Genomic DNA, 21,942 nt, shown 5'->3' with positions numbered 1-21,942 from the left:
AGTATAGTATGTGCATTATGCAGTAAACAATGAAAAGCCTGCAGCGCTTGCTAAAGAACTACCCACCAAAGATGGATGCAATGAGCAGACCATGGTCATGGCATCAAAATGAAACGGCATCCATGCATTCATTGTCATTTTTCACTCTGGCCCTGAAACTGGCGCAAAAAAACCTCTTTCACTGGGGAAAACGGCAATGCATGTCCTTATAACACAGCACTGACCTACTATTCCATGTAGTGTAGCTCCTGTTCCTTCAGGGGCTCATGGCAGATTCAGTTTAGCAGGTCACGTTGCCTACCAACACCACGTGCTCAATGACAATATACTGCAGTCTGTATACATCACGCTGTATTCCCCAACTTCAGCGCAGCAACACTGGAGAGAAATAGGTCTGATATACATCCGCTAAAACATGATGGCATACAACCCTCCAAAGGAATACGGTACCGCCATATTTGGAATCCATATGACGCAGATCCATAAACCCTTCAGGGCACAGAGTAGTTTTATTTATTTTTTCCTCTCCACCTTCCAAGAAAGTAAACTTTTCCATTGAGGGCTTGTTTTAGCAGGAAAACGAGATTTTTGTATAACTTACCAGTAAAATCTCTTTCTCGCTCTTTCCTTGGGGGACACAGAAGACCTTGGGTATAGCTCATCTCCCTAGGAGGCGTGACACTAAGTAAGAACTGTTAAGCCCCTCCTCCACAGCTATACCCTCAGCCTGGAGAGAGAGACTGCCAGTTGCGTGTCCAAGTAGTGAGAAAAGGCAAAGTCCAAAAGTGGAGCCAACAAGCCAACTACCCAACGGGTAAAACAAACTCGGAAACAAAGAATGGGTGGGTGCTGTGTCCCCCAAGGAAAGAGCGAGAAAGAGATTTTACTGGTAAGTTATACAAAAATCTCGTTTTCTCGCCCAATTTCCTTGGGGGACACAGAAGACCTTGGGACGTTCAATAGCAGTCCAAGAGGGGAGGGACCACAGCACCAGGGCAAAGCACCCGAAGGCATCAAGAAACCGCCGCCTGCAGACCAGGCGGCCCAAGGCAGCAGACGCCGAAGCCCCAGTGCGCACCCTGTAGAACCCAGTAAGGTGTGCAAGGAAGACCAGCGACCGCCTTGCACAAAAGCATGGCCGAAGCCTTATGCCTCCGGCCCAGGAGGCACCGACCGCTCCGGCTGAAATGAACGGTGACACCAAAGCAGAACCCTGCCCTTGGTGCGGTAACCACAGCAATAGACACAGAGAGCGAAGGAAAGCCACCCTGGAGGCCGTCAACTCTTTGCGCGGACATCCTGGAAACACAAGAGACCGAACGCAGACAAGAGCCGGAGATCTCCAAGTAACAACTGCAAAACCAAACAATCTCCAAGCGGTGAAGCGCCCGTTCCCGGAGACGGGAAGGGGATGACCAAAGCCTCGTAGATAAGAAGGCAGATACCACCCTCAGAAGGAAGGGACGGGATGGAGAAACAGCCCCGTCCTGGAAAAGGACAGAGGGCACAGAACACGAAGGGCCACCCATCAGACATGATGGCAACAGAAAACACAACTGTACAGGACAGCAGGAGTAGGGAGAACTTCTACAACGGCACCAAGGGAAAGAGTGGAGCGCCAAGAGCTCAGTGTGTAGTTCCCAGGGCGGTACCAGGGAACGGTACAGAGGAACCAAGAGCCACTCTGTGGAAGAAGGTCATGACAGGCCCAGGAGGGCCAGAAAACGCTGCAAGGGAAAGGACAGCGCCGACACTTGACACTTCAGTAACAGAGTCCCAGTCCCAGGGTCAGGCCGGACTAGAGAAAGACAGAACCAAGGGAGAGAAAGCAGAGTGGGGGAATGCCCCACTTACCACAAAACCTAGTCAAGAACCCTAAGTCCGACAACCGAACCCGGACGAAGCACAGTCGGGAGCGAACACCAGCGCGCTCGCAGGAATCGCCTGGCAAGCGGGAAAAAAAAAAAAAAACCAATGTGATCAGGCGCAGACCAGTAACACGGCCCAAGGGTCGGAAGAAAACTCCCGTCGGCCCCCGAACAACATAGTCCCGTATCCAACCGGAGTGGGTGAGCAGAAGGACAGACGGAAGAAACCGGAAGGGTCCGCCCAGCAGCCGACAGATGCCAGGACAAGACAGGCCAAAGTCCAAGTCGACGTAGCCACCACAGGAAGGAGTTCTACAGTCCTGGTGAGGGAAAGTCAAGGACAACCGTGACCGAAGGGTAGTCCTCCCAAGTTACCGAAAAGGTAAGTCCAGCAGGACCATATGCCCAGAATGGAAAGGCAATCTGCACCCAGCGGGAGGACAGAACGCAATAGGCCTGGCAAACAGGCACACAGCTAGTACTGCCAGCGAAAACGAGGGAGACGGTACGAGACCACAAGTAACCCCCGGAACCATCCAAATGAACAACCATGCTCACCCCCGAAGGGGAGGGGGCAATGACGAAAACAGCCTCTGAGGCCTGGCCGGTGCAGAAGCCACCTCGGAGTGACAAACTCAGAGAGGAAGCCAAAACAACCGAGCCAGCGAGGAAAAGCAGTCGAGACAGAGGCCGGCATAACACCCTCCAAACCGAAAGGAGGAATGGCAAACAGGGAAGCCACAGGACAGTTCAAAAGCCGAATACCTGCTACTCTGTGAGACGACCTGCAGATCGCCTCGCAGAAGGCGAAAACCCTGAAGAACCCAAAAGTGGAGGTCCCTCAGACCTGGATAGACGAGCACCCAAGAGAAGTTGGGTGACCCTACCCGAGAGGAGCGGTCTGTTCCTGGTAGCAGATCAGACTGAAGTGCAGAAGGCGCCAAGACAACGCTCTTGACCCGACGGCTTGCGCGGGGAAGCAATGTCACGGGAGGACGAACGGGTACGCATCAAGGTACCCCGAACACCCCCCAGGTGGAAGGGCCAATGAACATGGCTGGTGCAGTCACAACGGGACCACACCAGAGAATGAGTGCCACCCAGCTCGGTGCAGTAGCGAGCCAGCAGAGCCCGTCTACATATATACAAGTTATACAGCGGTGAATACATTGGGCATTCATTTGTTGTGTGTTGGACAACACCTTAGGCTCATACAGGTGGACAGAATGACCTCTTCAGAAAAGAGTGCAAAGCTAGCGACAAGCAGCCTCACCCCAAGAGAAAAAAGTATGTCGCAGGAGGAAGGGAGGCATACGTACTAGCAAACCGCAGGCAGCGAGAAGGCCAACCCACCCACGGGAGGAGAAGGCAAACACGGCCCAAACAACGCACAGAGCGCACAGCCAAGCATCCCACAGTATCCATGGAAGTACAAGTGCAACCCGAAAGGGAGTTATGCACAAGGCTAGTACAGGGGGCATGCTATGGAACGCAAGCAGTCCGCCCAGAAAAGGGGGGAGAAAAGCACCTGGCAAACTCTGCAGACGGCAAGAGTGCAAAGGCCCGCACCAAAGGACCTAGTGAAGGGGGAAGGGCATGCACAGGATTATCCGGGCATTAAATTATTGTGCAATAATCCACCCAACACCGAATTTTGTGAGAGTGCAACGAGTAGTTCGCCAATGAAAGGGGAACGTCCAGTACAGCATATAGAAGGACAGCCGTGAATCTCATGAGCGCGCAAATTACCGCCCACGGAACGAGAAGTGGTCATGCACAAGGCCAGCACCGTTTCTAAAGGGAGTGCAAGCAGCGCACCCATGTTTAGAGGGCCATGCTCCTGGCCAGCAACGTATTCGGTGAGGGTGCAATGAACCGCACACGGCAGCATCGCATCCCAGGAGAGCGCGAGCACCCCGCCACGGACGGGGCCATGCACATGGCCAGCAACGTACTGGCGCAAGAACAAACACCGTCAGTGAAGGTGCATGTATGTCGCCTGAGGAGAGGAGGCATGCCCATGCCGGCAGCAAAGCCAGCGAGAGTGCGGTACACCGCCCAAGGAAGGGGGGGGGGGGCCATGCCTATGACTGGCAGCGGATCCGGTGAGAGTGCAAGCACCCCGCCATGGAAGGGGGTCAAGCACGTGGCCAGCAACCTACCGCGAGAGAACAACCCCAGCCAGGAAGAGTATGTATGCCGCCCGAGAGAAGGAGGCATGCTCAAGGCTGGCAGCGAAACCAATGAGAGTGCAGCCTACCGCTTATGGAAGGGAGTCATGCACAAGGCCGGCAGCGAATCCATTGAGAGTGCAGCGTTCCGCTTATGGAAGGGGACGTGCACATGGCCGGCAGTGAACCCAATGAGTGCAGTGTTCCGCATATGGAAGGGGGACGTGCACATGTTTTATACCCATGGCCGACAGCGAACCCAGTGAGAGTGCAGCGTACCGCCATAGAAGGGGGATACACACATGGCCGGCAGGAATCCAGTGAGAGTGCCGTGCTCCTTGAGGGGTCATGTACATGGCCAGCACCGTATCTGGTGAGAGTGCAATTCTTCTGCCCCAGAAGGGGGTCATGCACCTGTCCGGCATTAAATCCAGTGAGAGTGATGCACATGGCCAACCTGTAACTGGAGAGGCGACGTTCTGCCTATAGACGGGGCGCCTGCCTTTGGTCAGCGCCGCATCCCGGGAGATGGCAAGGGTCCGCCTAGAAGGGGAACATGTAGCTGGCCAGAACCGCAGCAGAGGAGCGCAACATGCCGCCTACGGAAGGGGGGCATAGCGTGCGGCCAGCACTACTGCATCAGGCTGCAGCGTCCTGCGCAACCATTCCGTTATTTATTAACTTTTTTTTTTTTTTTTTAAAAACACAGCCACTCTGAGGCAAAAAAGGGGCCACCATACAGGGGCACAATCTCACACAGGCCCACCAGGAAGCCCAGAACATAGAGGGTGTCCTCTAGATGGGAGCCGGCCCCTGGTGGCCGGTACCCAACAGGTTAACAAAACATCCGGCCTAGGGGGCGGCGCTGCGATCCCCTGGGGGCGGGGGACCTCCAGGCGGGAAGAATTCGCGCCGCGAGAAGTTCCCGCCCCCTCCAACTGAGGCTGGAAGTTTGTGGCCTAGTAGGCCGAGAAGCCGGGGCCTAGATTTTCGCGGCGCCCGGCCGACCGGGAGTACCGGCGGTCGGCCGGGACCGGGAGGGAGCCGGCTGACGCATGCACTAACGGCCCGCGGGTGCCCACCCCGCGGGCCGGCAGAGACAAAGGGCCGGATTGCGGCCGTGCAGGCCGAAGCCTGGGTCAAAGGTTTGCGGCACCCGGCCGGGAGCCGGCAGACGCATGCACTAACGGCCGCGGGTGCCCACCCCGCGGGCCGGCCGAGACAAAGGGCCGGATTGCGGCCGAGCAGGCCGAAGCCTGGGTCAAAAGTTTGCGGCTCCTGGCCGACCAAAAGCCTCAACAGTCAGCCGGGGCCTGCTGGAGCATCGCGCTCAGTACATGCAGGCAGTGAGGGCCTTGCGTCCGGCAGCTTCTGGAGCCGGCAGCTTCTGGAGCGGGCCCTTGGCCCTAGACACCGGTAAGGAGGGCGGGGGGGGGGGGGGACCCTGAAGTCCAGCACTGCACCCCCTGCCCTAACGGCGCCCGTGGAGGAGGGACAGGGCAGTCAGCGAGGGCCCCCTGTACTGAATCTGCGACCGGTAAGGGGGAGGGCCGCCATAACCCCTGTGTCAGAGGCAGCTAGGAGCGGGTCTCCGGTCCTAAAGCAGAATTCCTCCACAGCCATCCATTGCTCACCCCTGTGCAATGCCCTATGAAGGGGCAGTGTATAGTCGCCCCGCGGTCACCAGTATGGTGGTGGTGTGGGGCTATATGATTATTGGGCAACAGCTGGATATGAGAGACAGCCCTGGAGCCAGAAAATGGCTGTTCCCAACGACACCTCAGGGTCCAGCAGGGACCAGTATGGGGGTCCAGCACGCAGGAGACCGGGGAGGGAATGAGGGGAACGTAGGGCTGGAGAAGCCTCTCTCTTACCACAGCCGTCTTCACCCTCGGTCCGTTCCAGCAGGGTCGCCCCTTCAGCTACTGGCACCGTAGTGGCAGGACGCTGGAAGAGGGACTTGGCGTGCGGGCGACCCTTGCGCTGGCGGGATGCAGGGGAGCTGGGCTGCCCTGGTCCACCTTGCCTTCTGTGGGGGAGGCAGCAGTGCGGATGACCGGCACTGGCGCAGCTCGACCCCGGGAGAAACAGAGAGGTCTAGTGCGACTCTGTTGTCCCTGATGATCTGAAGAAAAAGACAAAAGCAAAAAGCAAAAATCAAAACTAAAAACCAAACAGGAGAAAAACAGCCCTGCAGTAGCAGGGAGTGTCTTGCCTCCTTGGACACTAAGCAAAAACTGGCAGTCTCTCTCTCCAGGCTGAGGGTATAGCTGTGGAGGAGGGGCTTAACAGTTCTTACTTAGTGTCACGCCTCCTAGGGAGATGAGCTATACCCAAGGTCTTCTGTGTCCCCCAAGGAAATTGGGCGAGAAAAGTTGATTTTTTTATTTTTTTTTTATTTACCAGATATTCTATTGGAAAACAGGGGGAAAAAATAATATTTGTGGGGTGAAATTGGAAAAAATGCAATTCTGCTCTATTGTTTTTTTTTTTTTTTTTTTTTTTTTTTTTTTTACCAGAGTTACTGCTAATAATTACATGCCGATCTTATTCTGTGCAATCACAGCAACATAAAATTTATATAATTTTTTTATTATGTTTTACCACTTTAACCCCTTAGTGACCAAGCACATTTTTCTTTAAATTGCATTCCAAGAGCAAGAACTTTTTTGTTTTTTCATAAATGAGGTCTTATTTTTTGTAGGACAAGTTATAGTTTTTAATGCACAATTTTAAGTACATGTAATGATTGATTAAAGCCAGCCGTTTAGCTAAAACCACCTTTGTTTACGTCAGTAAACACACGTATGGGTGGTCACTTAGGGGTTAAAGAATAAAATGTTTTGAAAAAACATATATTTTTGGTATCGTCAAATTCTGACAACCAGAACTTGCTATATTTCCATCTATAAAGAGGTGTAAGAACAACTTTTACAGGCAAGTTGTCATTTTTATTGGTACTATTTTGGGGTACATACGACTTTTTTGGGGGGTGAGGTGACCAAAAAAAGTCAGATCAGTAATTTTTTGTTTTGTTATGTCCCAGTGTTCTCCACGTATGATATTTTTATATTTTAATAGTTTGGACTAGAGTTGAACGAGCCTTTTGGCAGGTCCGAGTTCAGGGTTTAAGTCAATTACATAATAGATTATGTTCTCACGGAATCCATCACGTAATTCAATGCCGGCATGCCGCATAATACAAGTGTATGGCCAGCTCCGAGGGTTCAGTTCTGCTGGACATACACTTGTATTATGACGGCATGATAAGGCATTCCGTTTGGCATGCTGGCATTGAATTACGTGATGGATTTCGTGAGAATAGAATCCATTACGTAATTGACTTAAACCCTGAACTCAAACCTGCCAAAAGGCAGGCTCGTTCAACTCTAGTTTGGACGTTTTCAGACTTTTTTCTTTAAAAACGTCTTTTGTAAAAAAAAAAAAAAAAAATCAAACAAAAAAAATTCATTTGTGTAGTCCAAGTATGTAAACAAAACAGCCAATATCCTGTATTTGTGATACTAGTCCATTATAAAGGTGCTCTAGATATTTAAAAACCCTTAAATAAATTTACCGGTAAGATGCCACCCAATGTGCAAGTGGTTGATGAAATAAATCTACTGGTTGATTGAGTACATTGACTTCTGCTTGGAGACTTGGCACAGCTCTCTGGGTTGTGATGCCTAATTACCACCGCACTAGATGCTGATCCTTTCACTTTGTAACCCTGGAACTCAACTGGCTGGGATGTCTAATAAAATGACATTATACTACAATTATTTACAACTGCAGTTTTAATGGGAATCTGTCACCAGAGACCTCTCTATCCAACTGTTTGCATAGACACATAGCTTGGAATCACCGGATTAAAACACTGGTTTTCTTTAGTCAGTCTGAGGCTCCGTTCCAGGGTTATGATCATTTTTCTTAATATGTAAATTAGGCCTTAGGTGCAGTGAAGGCGTCACCATTGCTCTTGTTGCACCCAGGCTGCACTCCTTTCTATGCCCAGCCCTTCCCTCACTGCTTTGATTGACAGGGCAAAGCAGGATCAAAGCAGCAAGGAAGGGGCTGGCCACAGAAAGTAGTGCTCGGGTGCAACAAGAGCAATGGTTGAAACAAATAAATAAAAATGTAGAACTCGGGAACAGAGCTCCGGATCAACAAAAGAAAAACAGCATTTCAATCAGGTAAACTACAGCCACGTGTCTATGCGAACTGTTTGATAGGGAGATACCTAGTGAGATTCCATTTAAAAAATTTAAAGGGAATAACAAAACACTTGATTCATAACTGGTGAAAAAAATACAGATTTGCAAAAATGCTTGTGGTATATAAAACTTTCAAAATAAAGGCCAACCAAAAAGTGCCACAATTTGGAGTATTTAGGTGTGGATAAAAATTTGGTGCACAGTTTCTACACCTAGTCTGCTTCAGAATACAAAAAAGGGGAAAATACAAAATGTATTTTGGGGAAAATGGTCAGTGTATGCATCAGGAAAACTGAACATAGCAATAGGACCCCATTCACCTGGCAAAGACCACTTTTTAAAGGGAGTCTGTCAACAGTTTTGACCATGCTAAACTGGTAAGGGTCGGGAAGAGCAGTACAAACATACATTTTGTAGACCTTTTTTATCAGGAGTAGACAGAATATGAATTTTTATTCTGCTAGATTCGGTTTTTGCACATTCCCAAGAGGCAGAGCTTCACTGTGACGTGCTCCCTGCACTGACATGCTTCACAGCCCCTCCTGCTTAGTGACAGATGTACAGGACTCCTGGATGGATGTTATTGGTCCTATCAAACGTATCAGTTTCTAAGAGGAGGAAAGTTCTAGACTGAGTTGCTGGATATCATATGCTGATTTTATCTGAGGATTTACTACAGTGCCATATAAAGATTGATACATAAAAGGGGAATGCCTGGACTGGTGGAAAATGTGTGTAAGTGGATAAGTAACTGGCTCAGTGACGGAAAACAGTAAATAAGTAATTAACACAAAAGATGGCAGCATACTACAGATGGATCTGGATAGAATGGAGGCTTGGGCAGAGAAGTGGCAGATGAAGTTTAATACTGACAAATGTAAGGTTATGCACATGGGAAAGAATAATACAAGTCACCAGGACATACTAAACTAAATGTGGTAACTGGGTAACACCGACATGGTACAGGACTTTTAGTTTACAATAAGCTTATTGGGGTTTTCTGGGATTTTAATATTGATGACCTATCTTCAGGACAGGTCATCAATATCAGATCAACGGTGGTCCGACACCCGGCCCCACCGCCATTTAGCTGGTTGAAGAGAAAGCCGCGGGCTGTGCGAGCACAGCCTTCCCTTCATTGTTTACCTGCTCGCTGTTGACATCGTAGTGGCGACCAGGTGTAAATACAACTTCAATGGAGTGGCTTGTTCCTATAAACTTGAATAGTTGAGAGCCGTCCAATAGATGTAATTACACCTGCTCAACGCTACGGTGGATAGGTCATCAATATTCAAATACCGGAAAATCCCTTTAACTTAAGATCATGAGGTCCATCAAAAGACGTATAGATGCCAGAATTTGTCCTCTGGAAGGAATTTTCCCCCCTAAAAATGGCTTCTACTTCATAGGGGGGTTGCCTTCTTCTGGATCAACTTTGCTCGACAAAACAATTAACTGGATGTATGTATGTTGTTTGTTTTTTTTGCAGCTTTGCAAACTACAGTTGCTTTGTAGTTAACTACACCTTTCTATGACAACAGCTATTAAAGGCGTATGTGACAAGAAAGGCGCACGGCTGCTATTTATCTCCTTTTTAAGAATTCACATTTACGGGGCATCAGCTATAGAGCTTCTATGCATAGTCAGCTTTCTTCTATTCATTATGGTGGCTTTATTAGGGTACGTTCTCACAATAGAAGTATTTCGGCTGACCCTTGGATGTATGTTGTCACTCAATGAGGCTAGTTTCCCACTTGAAATAGATGACATGCCTCTTATTTCAGCAGTGGAAAATGCATTTCACATGCATATCTCATTTACATGCATGGGATGTGCATTACATGTGGATTTCAACACGGAACACACACCCAAATCCATGTGAAATTCCTTTGTGTGAAGATAGCCCTGATAAACATGAATTATTCTACTTCACTTCCAGTGGATCTAGCCTTTTCTGTCTGGATTCATGTGAAAAACAAAACAGCTCATACTGATCTCTTATGGCACTTTACATATAGTCCTTATAGTACCATTCTAGAAGTAGCACAGTAATATTTACCAGAGGCGGTGAGACAGGCGGAGGGTCGTATGAGCTAGTAAATACTGGTGAAAAGGGGAATTCAGTAATAAATAAAGGTGTTTTCTGGTGATCTTCACTATCTGCCAGGGGCATCTTCTTTAACCTGTGAGGAGCTTAAGGTATGCAATACATTCTGTTTTAGCTTCAGACGAACCTAGACATGGGCATGCAGTGCTATAATCTATTCATTTTACAGCAGCTCATACAATTATTGAATTTTTTCAAACGCTGTGTTCACATCTTCAATTCGGAGAGGTCCGGCAGCCTGATCCAATGCAAATGCCAGCTATTGGCCGGACATAAAAACGTTGCATGCATGGATTACCGCCAGACCCTATTGCAGATCCGCCAGGCTGCGCTTTGCTGGAATAGCCTGCTGGATCTCCAAACGGACATGTGAGCAAGGCCTTAGCAAGTTGGTCTGTTGCCAAAATGCAGGGCTTAAAGGGGTTCTTCGAGAGATAAAATATGGTCTGACAGCAGGAAATAAAATAACCGATACTGACTTGTAATGCCTGATTCACACGTCAGTGTTCGGCCAGTGATTTCCATCAGTGCTTTTGAGCAAAAAACAGGATCGGTTCTAAACACAGAACAGGTGCAGATCTTTCCCTTATACCTTATGTCTGTGGAGGCTCCAATCCTAGTTTTGGCTCACAATCACTGATGGAAATCACTGACCGAACACTGAAGTGTGAATGGGGTTTTTCAAGAGAACCTGTCCCCACAAAATGCAGTGAAATCTGCAGGCAGCCTGTTATAGAGCAGGAGGAGCTGAGCAGATTGATACATGGTTTTGCAGGAAAAGATCAAAACTTATCATTTACATCTCTGCTTTGTCTGATCTTAGTTGTACACGGGGAGGTGCTATCAATGATTGATAGCATTCTCTGTGTAAGGGCTCATGCACACAAATGTATTGTTTCCGTGCCCGTTCACGGAACCATTAATTTCAATCGGTCTGCCCCCCCCACCCCAAAAAAAACCCAGAAGTTACTACGTGTGCATTCTGTTTCTGTATGTCCGTATTTCCGTTCCGTAAAAAAATAGAACATGTCCTGTTATTGTCCTCATTACGGACAAGGATAGTACAGTTCTATTAGGGGCCAGCTGTTCCGTTCTGCAAAATACAGAATGCACACGGACTTCATCCGTATTTTTTGCGGACCACAAAATACATATGGTTGTGTGCATGAGCCCTAAGTGTGTAAAGAGAGATAGCTGTCAGTCACTGATAACTTGAGGGTGGTCTTTAATGGGTTGTCTCACTTAAAAAAAAAAATATAATAATTGCATTTATCACGTACAGTAGATAAAGTTAATACAAGGCTGGCTTGATTCATTTCTCCATCACATTTTACAGAGCTTCTATCCAAGAGTTACGACCACCCTGCCATCCAGCAGAGGTGGTTGACCTTGAACACTATAGGAAAGGTAGCCAACCGCTCTGGTGGCTGGGACTGCGGGAGTGGGCCTAGGCTAGTACTTTTTCCTATAGCGTGCAAGCACGGCCACCACTGCTGGATTTGCAGGGTGGTCATAACCCCTGGAAACGAGCCAGTGTATAATGTGATGGGAAAAATGAATCAAGCCAGCAAAGGAGTCAATATGGACAATCAGAACACATTAACTTTCTCTACATGATAAATGGCATTTGCTGAAGGGAGACAACCCCTTTAAGTTCATAAAAAGCAGATATATAAATGTATAGATTATAGGTTTTAATGAATCTTTTCACATAAACTGTATATCTACCTTCTCAGCTTCTCCTGCTCTTTAACAAGCTCTTTGTGGATTTAATTGCATTTCGTGGTGACAGGTTCTCCTCAGAAAACGGAAAATATTAAATAAAAAACTGACTCCACTGATCCCTGCCACATTATTCCATTGCCTTGGTTCAGTTCAGTGGTCATCTGGTCCCCAGTCTGTTTACTTCCGGACAGGGTCATATGAGCTGTGTGGAAATAAACAGGCTGGGGCGACGTGTCCCCAAGTGGCATGTGACCCAGCAGTGATGTGTCTCTTGGGAACATGTTACTGATGACACCACTCATTGGCTGCAGTAGCACATGTAACCCCATCCGCCAGCAAACAGACAGGGGACAGGAATATGGTTGAACGGTGCCAGGTCACCAGAATAGAGTGGAGGAGAACAGGTGACAATGAGTTTTGCTTCACCAGACATCATTTTGGAAACACCCTTTAGGCTACCTGCATACGTTGTGAAGGACATGCGTTTTTTTTGAGTGGATTTTTGTGCAGAAAAACCCTAGAGTTGTACAGTACCAGCAAAGTGTATTTGACAAATCCCATGTACACTTTGTGTCTTTTTTCTGTTTGGAAATGGACCTGTTGTGCGGATTTTAAAATCCACAGCATGTCAATTGTTTGTGCGATTCTCGAACTTCTGTAGAGTGTTTTTTCCCATAGACTTGAATGGGGTTCACATATACAGAAAATCTGCAGCATAAAAGCGCATAAAAACTGCAATAAATAGTGCAGATTTATGTGCGATCTTGGTGCGGAGTTTCTGCATACAAATCTGTACTGAGACCAGGTACCCTTAAAGAGGACCTTTCACTCGTATACAAACTAAAAACTAACTCTATCTGTGGGCAGAGCGGCACCCAGGGGTCCCCCTGCACTTACTAGTATGCCTGGGCGCTGCTCCGTTCGCCCGGTATAGGCTCCGGTGTCTCAGCTCCGTCTGTTGTACTGGACTGATTTTTTGTAGGAGGCGTGTCCCTTGCTGCAGTGCTGGCCAATCGCAGCGCACAGCTCATAGCCAGTCTATGAGCTGTGTGCTGCGATTGGCCAGCACTGCAGCAAGGGACACGCCTCCTACAAAAAATCAGTCCAATACAACAGACGGAGCTGAGACACCGGAGCCTATACCGGGCGAACGGAGCAGCGCCCAGGCATACTAGTAAGTGCAGGGGGACCCCTGGGTGCCGCTCTGCCCACAGATAGAGTTAGTTTTTAGTTTGTATATGAGTGAAAGGTCCTCTTTAAAGGGTAAGCTCAACTGTCACAGATTTGTGGCAGAAATTTCTGTGACGGAAAATCTGTGCCAGTTACCTGCATGGGGTTGCTTTGTGTGATTTCACCCTAAAATTGTATTTACACCTTGCCGTTATACCTCCGATTTGTGAAAACAGAAATGAATGAAGGCTGGATCTCTGTTGCCAATTCCATCCAAAACGCAGGACAACGGTAACGCAGCATGCAGCACCTTTTTCCATTGTAAAATGCCCTAACAGAAACCTGAAAGACCTTATTATGGTCAAAGGCATGCGTCAGGAGATGTTTGCTTCTGTCATTTGACAGATCAGAAACACAGAAAGAAATAATGGTGATATGAACGGAGGCTGAGGGTGCTATTACACGTTCATAAGCAGTCATGGGTAACACGTGCTTACAGGGGTTGTGCAGTGTCATAATATTAATTCATCAATATCAGATCGACAGGGCTCCCGGCACCTCTGCCAAACAGCTGCTTGAAGGGTTTGCAACACTTTGTAGCGGTGGTGCACTGTACTTACAATTGCTTGTCCTATTCAAATGAAAGCACAACCCCTTTAACTGTAAGTGCTGGGCTGCAACTGAACTTGCCATCGTTCCAAGTCCCAAGACCAGCTGCAGCCCAATAATTAGAGGTAAAGAGCAAGTGTTACCCACAGTCGCTTACAGAAGTGTAATGGACCCCTGAAAGGGGTAATTCCAAGTATGAAAGTTATCCCCTATCCTAAACTGATAACAGAGTGCAGCAGTCCCATAGAGAATGAATGGCGCAGCAGGATGCAAGCTGGGCCTGCCGTGCCATGAAGGCTGGGAGCAGGTGAATCTTCCCCTCTTCTTTCAAATATTCTGTCATAACCCCATTATAAAAAAAAGCCTTCTCTTGACCGGTCTTGCGCAACTAGCCAAAGACCTATCTCTAATCTCCTCTTCGTCTTTAAACTCCTGGAGCATCTGGTCTACTCTCGCCTCATCCGCTATCTCTCTCCTTGGTCCACTACAATCTGGTTTTCCCACCCTACATTCTACACAAACTGCCCTTACCAAAGTGACCAATGACCTCCTGACAACTAACTGCAAAGGTGACTACTCTTTACTAATTCTCCTCAATCACTCTGCAGCATTTGACACTGTAGACCACCATCTACTCCTCACCATGATCCAATCTATCGGCCTCAAAGACACCGTTCTCTCTTAGTCTTCTTCATATCTCTCTGACCACTCTTTCAGTGTATTATTCGCTGCCTCTACCTCCTCTCCCTCTTGATGTTGGGGTTCCTCACGGTTCAGTCCTAGGCCCTCTCCTCTTTTCTCTCTACACAGCCCCTGTTGGACAGAGTATAAGCATACTTGGTTTCCATTACCATCTCTTTGCTGATGACACCCAACTATATACCTCTTAAACATCACTCCTGCTGTGCTACAGAATACCCATGACTGTCTGTCTGCTGTCTCTATAATGTCCTCTCTCTATCTGAAACTAAATCTTCAAAAACTGAACTACTGATGTTCTCTTCATCTTACTAACCTACCCAAACCTGATATCTCCATCTGTGTGGCACTATCATCACCCCTAGGCAGCACATCATTTTAGGTTAGCCTATTGCAACCCCTGATCAAATACTTCTCTACTCCACACTCCCCCCCCCCCCCCCTCCTTCAGAATCATCCTTCTGAACCATCAGTATCCACCACACCCTATGCACTCAGAAGCACTACAGATATCGGCTGGTGACTGGCTTATGCAGCTTTATATCTACTCCCTATTGTGTTAAGATGGCCGGAGCATTATACAAAACAAGCACTTCTACCTTTTGTCTCACCCCATCTCTTCATAGATTGTAATCTCTTGCGATCAGGGCCCTCATTGCTCTTGTTCTGTTAACTTAATGGTTGCTGTGTTATTTATGACAATGTTTGTACTTGAACCCCCTGATTGTAAAGCGCTGTGGAATATGTTGGCGCTATATAAATAAAGATTATTATTATAAGATTATTATTATTATTCTCAGGATCGTCGGGATCCCAGAATTCACTGATCAGTATCTTATGCCCTATCCTGTGGATAAGAGATAACTTCTATACTTGACACCCCCCCCCCCCTTTTAAATTTGTCACTAAGTGACAGATCGAGGTGCGCAATATCAGGTGCAAATGATCAGAAGAAAAGGATCTTAGAGGAACACACTTGGTTTGCTCTTTGTTACTGAAATGTGTGGAATCCTCATGCTCACATACAAAGCACATAAAAAGGGATTTAAAACGATCACCAAATAGTTAGACATCAATTAATTTAACGCCTGGAGGATATTCTACAAAAGGAGAAATTGTAATTTTCCAAGGCAGCCCAAAGAGTGGAATGCCAAATGATGAAAGAAGTCTCTAAAACCCCAACATTTCTTTCTATACATGTAGATCTCCCCTCCCTGATGTCATGTCAACACCTAATGATGAAGGCAGACGAAAAAGGACCCACCATTAACAGCTAACCTCCTCCCTGCAAAATGACCTCTGCATAGTCACGTCAGACCATGTAGATCTGGTCTCTTGCATTTAATACAAATGCCACCAAGTCTCCTGATAAAGAAATAATTAGACACTGTCTTCGAAAGTAACATCTATAAGTTTAGTTTTATTTCTGCCGAATTAAAAATCTGTAATCCTGACCTTGCTTCTCTGAACTCTCCAAGTATGTCTGTGAATCCTTATCTATATTCTCGGTATTGGTTGGGGTCATTGAGCTGAACACATTCAAACTCTCTAAAGCATTGCTTGGCGTGGTTAAAGATCTCAGTAGCGAAATGCAGTTCCCTGAAGGCCAAAGTTCAGATGAGCTACCATCTTCATTAGACCCTTGAACCGAATGCTGCATGTTGGCACTTGGCAATACAGAAGGTGATCCTAACGGCTCTTGTGGATTTTTAGCTAATGCTTTCTGCTTGGCTATATCATCTAATTGAAACATAACATGCCTGGAAGGAATCTGGCCTTCAGGAAATTTGCTTGGACATAAAAATCCACCCTTTCCCACTGTCTGTAGAACATTGGTTTCAGTCATTACCTCTGCTTTGCTGTCATTGTCACCAGTTTCATGCATTTCAGATTGGCTGTTCTGTAGTGTTTGTATAGTGGATTCCCTTTCAGCTTTGTCTTGTGATAATTCAGATACAGTGGTGGTCTCACAATTTTTATAAAGTGGAGTGTTTTCCGTAAGTTCATTATCTCCATGTTTTTCTTGACTTTTCTTCTGTAGAAACTCTTGTTTTTCAGTTAAGTGTGTACTTTCTTTAGCAGAGTGTGATACAGTTTCTGGGGGACTCTCAGTTGAATCAGCATCATCTAGTTCCGTAAAATCAAAACTGTCCATTAGGTTAAATGTGATCTCTGAGAAAGCTCCATCGTTATTCTCATCATCTGGGATAAAATCATCAGTGGCGACAGCCAATGATTTGGGTGTCGGTGACTGACTATTAGTTAGGCCAGGTCTAGAGATGTGGGTATAAGGCAGTTGATTGTTTTCTTCCATATCTATTTTTCTGTGCAGCTCTCTGTCCTCTTCTGGTCTTGCTTTATCATCCATTAGCATTTTACCTGGGCTAGGTGACAATACAAGATCATCATGGTCAATCTGAGTAGAGCTGGGATCTACAGGGTTATCCAAGTAAACCTCCCATCGACTCTTGACAGGCTTAGCTCTTACTGGTGATAGCTCACTGGGACTCGTACAAGATTTTGCATCTTCAAGGTCATTCCTCATAGATGTAGTTTTCTGAATCTCATTACTGCACAAAGTAGATACTCCGGCAGGTAAGTGATCACTAACTGGTTCCTTCTGACCTGGGAGAGCGTTCAGCAGAGCCAAAATTTGTGCGGTGCTTCGTGTTTTTTTTTTTTCTACTTCTGTGACTCTATCACCACTTGCTTGTGTAACTGGTTGATTTGGAGAAGCTAAAAATGTACTGGAAAAAGTATTTTCTCTACCAACTGGATTTGTCATAGTCACTATTTTCTGTTTTGAAGAACAGTATACTTGCTTATCTTTGTCTGTCTGTTTTCCATAAGAAGAAGCAAAGAGGGGAGATGTAGCATACAGCTGTGGAGATTGTGAAGAGCATCCATGTGCCAGCTGAAGAGAGGACAGAGTTGCAGTCTCCTCCACCTCTGGAGATGGCTTCTTTGCAATTTCACGGGGACCTTGAAAGCCCTGGAAAACATACACAATACATGATATGGATGTCAGCACGTCGAGGTGTTAGTTTTAAGAAATAATTGTATTTCCATGAATTAACAATTTTGAAGCATCTTACTCACGTTATTCTATCTATAACTTAAGACTTCTCCGAGACCAGATACCAACAATGAGAGGGCCAGGCATAGAGCAAAAGTATAAAAAAAATATATATATATTGTTACTTATTGTAAGTTCCTTGTCTCCTTCAGTTCATCTTGAGGACACAGGCAGACCATGGGTATACCTGCTGACACTGGGGGGAGGACACTAAGCACAAAAGTGTTCATGCCTAACTCCAGCTATATCCTTCTCACGGGCCCGGGGCTATGTTAAAGGGGTTATCCAGTATCTACAACAGCCCCCCCATGTGCCAGGACCCTCCGTGGGAATATACTTACCCCGCTCCCTGCGCTGCTCCTGGTCCCCTGTACACAGATGAAAACATCCGGTGTTGGTGGGGAGCAGCCAATGGAAGGCGGGGACGTGCCATTGGCTGCTCCCCCCCCCAACACCGGATGTTTTCATCTGTGTACAGGGAGAAGCAGCAGCAGCGGTGCGGGGACTAGCAGCAGCGCAGGGAGCGGGGTAAGTATATTCCCATCGAGGGGCCTGGCACATAGGGGAGGGGGGGGGGCTGTTGTAGATACTGGATAACCCCTTTAAAGGGAACCTGGAGAAGAATTTCGATGGCTTAAAAAAAAAAAATCACAGGCCAAAAAAGTTGGTGGAGCAGAAGAGAACTTGATCTTGTAACCATCCGAAATAACCTCTTGCACCTAAGCATCTGTGATGTGAGCAGACAGCCTTATACAGAGTGATCTCAGGTGGGAGCGCAATTTATGCGGAGGTGGGCTTAGATGAGGATGGTTTGGAGGAACTGTGGATGGGAGCAAGGATGGCCAGGGCTTAAGGCCTCTTTCACACGGGCGCCGCGGGTGATGGCCGGAGGCGTTCAGGGTGCATTGCAGGAAACCCGCGTGAGTAGGCACGCAATTGCAGCCAGTTTTGTCTGCGATTGCGTTCCGATATTCAGTTTTTTCTGCCCCAAGTGCAATGCGTTTTGCAGGCACGTGAGAAAAAACGGAATGTGGTACCCAGACCCGAACCCAGACTTCTTTACTGAAGTTCGGGTTTGGTGTTCTGTAGATTTTATTATTTTCCATTATAACATGGTTGTAATGGTAAATAATAGCATTCTTTAAAGGGGTTCTACAGTTTGTTTTAACTAATGATCTATGCTCTGGATAGATCATCAACATCTGATCGGCGGGGGTCCGACACCCGGGACCCCCGCCGATCAGCTGTTTGAGAAGAGAGTGGTGCTCCAGTAGCGCCGCGGCCTTCTCACTGTTTACCGCTGGCCCAGTGACGTCACGACTAGTATCAACTGGCCTGGGCGAGGCTAAGCTCTATTCAAGTGAACGGAGCTTAGCCCCGCCCAGGCCAGTTCGTACTAGTCGCGACGTCACTGGGCCAGCGGTAAACAGTGAGAAGGCCGCGGCCGCTGCCTTCTCAAACAGCTGATCGGCAGGGGTCCCATGTGTCGGACCCCCGCCGATCATCAGTTAAAACAAACTGTAGAACCCCTTTAAAGAATGCTATTATTTACCATTATAACCATGTTATAATGGAAAATAATAAAGTAAATGGGGACCCGGGTCGCTCATCCCTCGTCTCCTTAGCAACCATACGTGATTTTTCACGCAGCCCTATTCATTTCTATGGGGCCTGCGTTGCATGAAAAACACAGAATATAGAACATGCTGCGATTTTCACGCAACGCACAAGTGATTAGGGATCGACCGATTATCGGATTTACCGATATTATCGGCCGATATTCAGGATTTTGAACGCTATCGGTATTTATTTTGCCGATATTCCGATAGCGTATGGGGAACATAGATCGCGCTGCTGTCAGCGCTCTCTGTGTTCCCTCAGCAGCAGCACAGGGGAGAAGGAGCAGTGTCTCCTCCCCCTGTGCTGCTGCTGCCGCTCCAGCCAATGGGAGGACAGGGGACAAGAGGAGGGGAGGAGCTATGGCCACTGCTTCCAATGAAGCTTAATCTCTCATTTATTCATATACAGGAGGCGGGAGCTGCAGGATCACATAGCCGGCTCCCGACCTCTATGAGCTGTAGCTGCGATCTGCGGTAGTTAACTCCTCAGGTGCCGCGGATCGCAGCTACTGCTCATAGAGGTCGGGAGCCGGCTATGCGATCCTGCAGCCAGCTCCCGCGTCCTGTATATGAATAAATTAGAGATTAAGCATTGGTGGCGCAGTGCGCCTCCCCCCCAAGCCCCCCCAGTATTAACCAGTGGTGGCGCATAGGGCCCCCCCACCCCAGTCGCAGTTGACCCCCCCCCCCCCCCCCCACAGGATCCCCTCTCCCCTGCTCCTCCGATCGGAGCCCCAGCAGTGTAATGCTGGGGCTCCGATCGGTTACCATGGCAGCCAGGACGCTATTGAAGCCCTGGCTGCCATGATAAGCTCCATGCTGCTGTGTGCACAAAGCACACAGCAGCAGGGACAGTGTGAGCTCCTATTCACCCTGATAGATCTCTATCAGGGTGAATAGGACAAGGGTTCTAGTCCCTAAGGGGGCTAAAAGTTAGTTAAAAAAAAAAAAAGTTACAAAAATAAAAACACCAAAATATAAAATATAAATGAAAAAGAAAGATTTACAAAAAAAAAATACACATTAACAATAAACATTAATTTTCAGCAGATTTGTGGGAATTTTTTTTTAGTTTTTTTTCAAAAATGAAAATTCCCAGAATATCGGTATAAATTATCGGCTATCGGCCTGAAAGTTCACAAATTATCGGTATCGGCCCTAAAAAATCAATATCGGTCGATCCCTACAAGTGATACGTGAAAAACATCGCTCATGTGCACAGCCCTATTAAAATGAATGGGTCAGGATTCAGTGCGGGTGCAATGCGTTCACCTCACGCATTGCACCCGCACGGAAAACTCGCCCGTGTGAAAGGGGGCCTAAAGGTTTTTCTATCAGACAGCTTAGGACCAGAGAAGTGCAGTAAGACACGAAAATAAGGTCTGACTTCTTAGCAGAGGAGGCGTGTGCTAGTCCTGCAGAAGAAAAGTACGTGGCATCACAGATGATCTAGTCTAAAGTAAACTGATTGGACAGTGTTAGAGCGTGTAGGGACATCCCCCCCCCCAATTGGGATTACCCAGTTGTCAAATTAATCATACATTTCTAAGAGGACTAGAAGATGAACAGTACAACACAATTATGAGAAAAGATGATCCAGAATAGTTATTTCATAACAAATACAATAATTTACTTTAAAAAAAATATATATAAAAAACATTAAGGCTACTTTCACACTTGCGTTCGGAGCGGATCCGTCTGGTGTCTGTACAGACGGATCCGCTCCTATAATGCAAACGATGGTATCCGTTCAGAACGGATCCGTCTGCATTATACAGGTCCTTCTAAAAAAATTAGCATATTGTGATAAAGTTCATTATTTTCTGTAATGTACTGATAAACATTAGACTTTCATATATTTTAGATTCATTACACACCAACTGAAGTAGTTCAAGCCTTTTATTGTTTTAATATTGATGATTTTGGCATACAGCTCCTGAAAACCCAAAATTCCTATCTAAAAAAATTAGCATATCATGAAAAGGTTCTCTAAACGAGCTATTAACCTAATCATCTGAATCAACTAATTAACTCTAAACACCTGCAAAAGATTCCTGAGGCTTTTAAAAACTCCCAGCCTGGTTCATTACTCAAAACCGCAATCATGGGTAAGACTGCCGACCTGACTGCTGTCCAGAAGGCCATCATTGACACCCTCAAGCAAGAGGGTAAGACACGGAAAGAAATTTCTGAACGAATAGGCTGTTCCCAGAGTGCTGTATCAAGGCACCTCAGTGGGAAGTCTGTGGGAAGGAAAAAGTGTGGCAGAAAACGCTGCACAGCGAGAAGAGGAGACCGGACCCTGAGGAAGATTGTGGAGAAGGACCGATTCCAGACCTTGGGGGACCTGCGGAAGCAGTGGACTGAGTCTGGAGTAGAAACATCCAGAGCCACCGTGTACAGGCGTGTGCAGGAAATGGGCTACAGGTGCCGCATTCCCCAGGTCAAGCCACTTTTGAACCAGAAACAGCGGCAGAAGCGCCTGACCTGGGCTACAGAGAAGCAGCACTGGACTGTTGCTCAGTGGTCCAAAGTACTTTTTTCGGATGAAAGCAAATTTTGCATGTCATTCGGAAATCAAGGTGCCAGAGTCTGGAGGAAGACTGGGGAGAGGGAAATGCCAAAAGTCCAGTGTCAAGTCCCCACAGTCAGTGATGGTCTGGGGTGACATGTCAGCTGCTGGT

The 21,942-nt window shown here is 47.2% G+C and overlaps 1 protein-coding gene across 1 annotated transcript in view; it reads right to left on the bottom strand.

Moving 5' to 3' along the window:
- ZGRF1 (zinc finger GRF-type containing 1) overlaps window positions 1–21,942 on the bottom strand; it is a 105,795-nt gene that overhangs the window by 69,243 nt on the left and 14,610 nt on the right. The window contains exon 5 of the mRNA XM_044301756.1: window positions 16,413–17,555. Within this exon, the coding sequence (XP_044157691.1) occupies window positions 16,413–17,555 (1,143 nt within the window). The remainder of the gene's footprint in view (window positions 1–16,412; window positions 17,556–21,942) is intronic.

This window comes from Bufo gargarizans, chromosome 1 (assembly GCF_014858855.1).
Source record: "Bufo gargarizans isolate SCDJY-AF-19 chromosome 1, ASM1485885v1, whole genome shotgun sequence".
NCBI classification, from domain to species: domain Eukaryota; kingdom Metazoa; phylum Chordata; class Amphibia; order Anura; family Bufonidae; genus Bufo; species Bufo gargarizans.
Note: the sequence above shows the minus strand (reverse complement) of the source record. Positions and strands in the feature narration are given on the sequence as shown.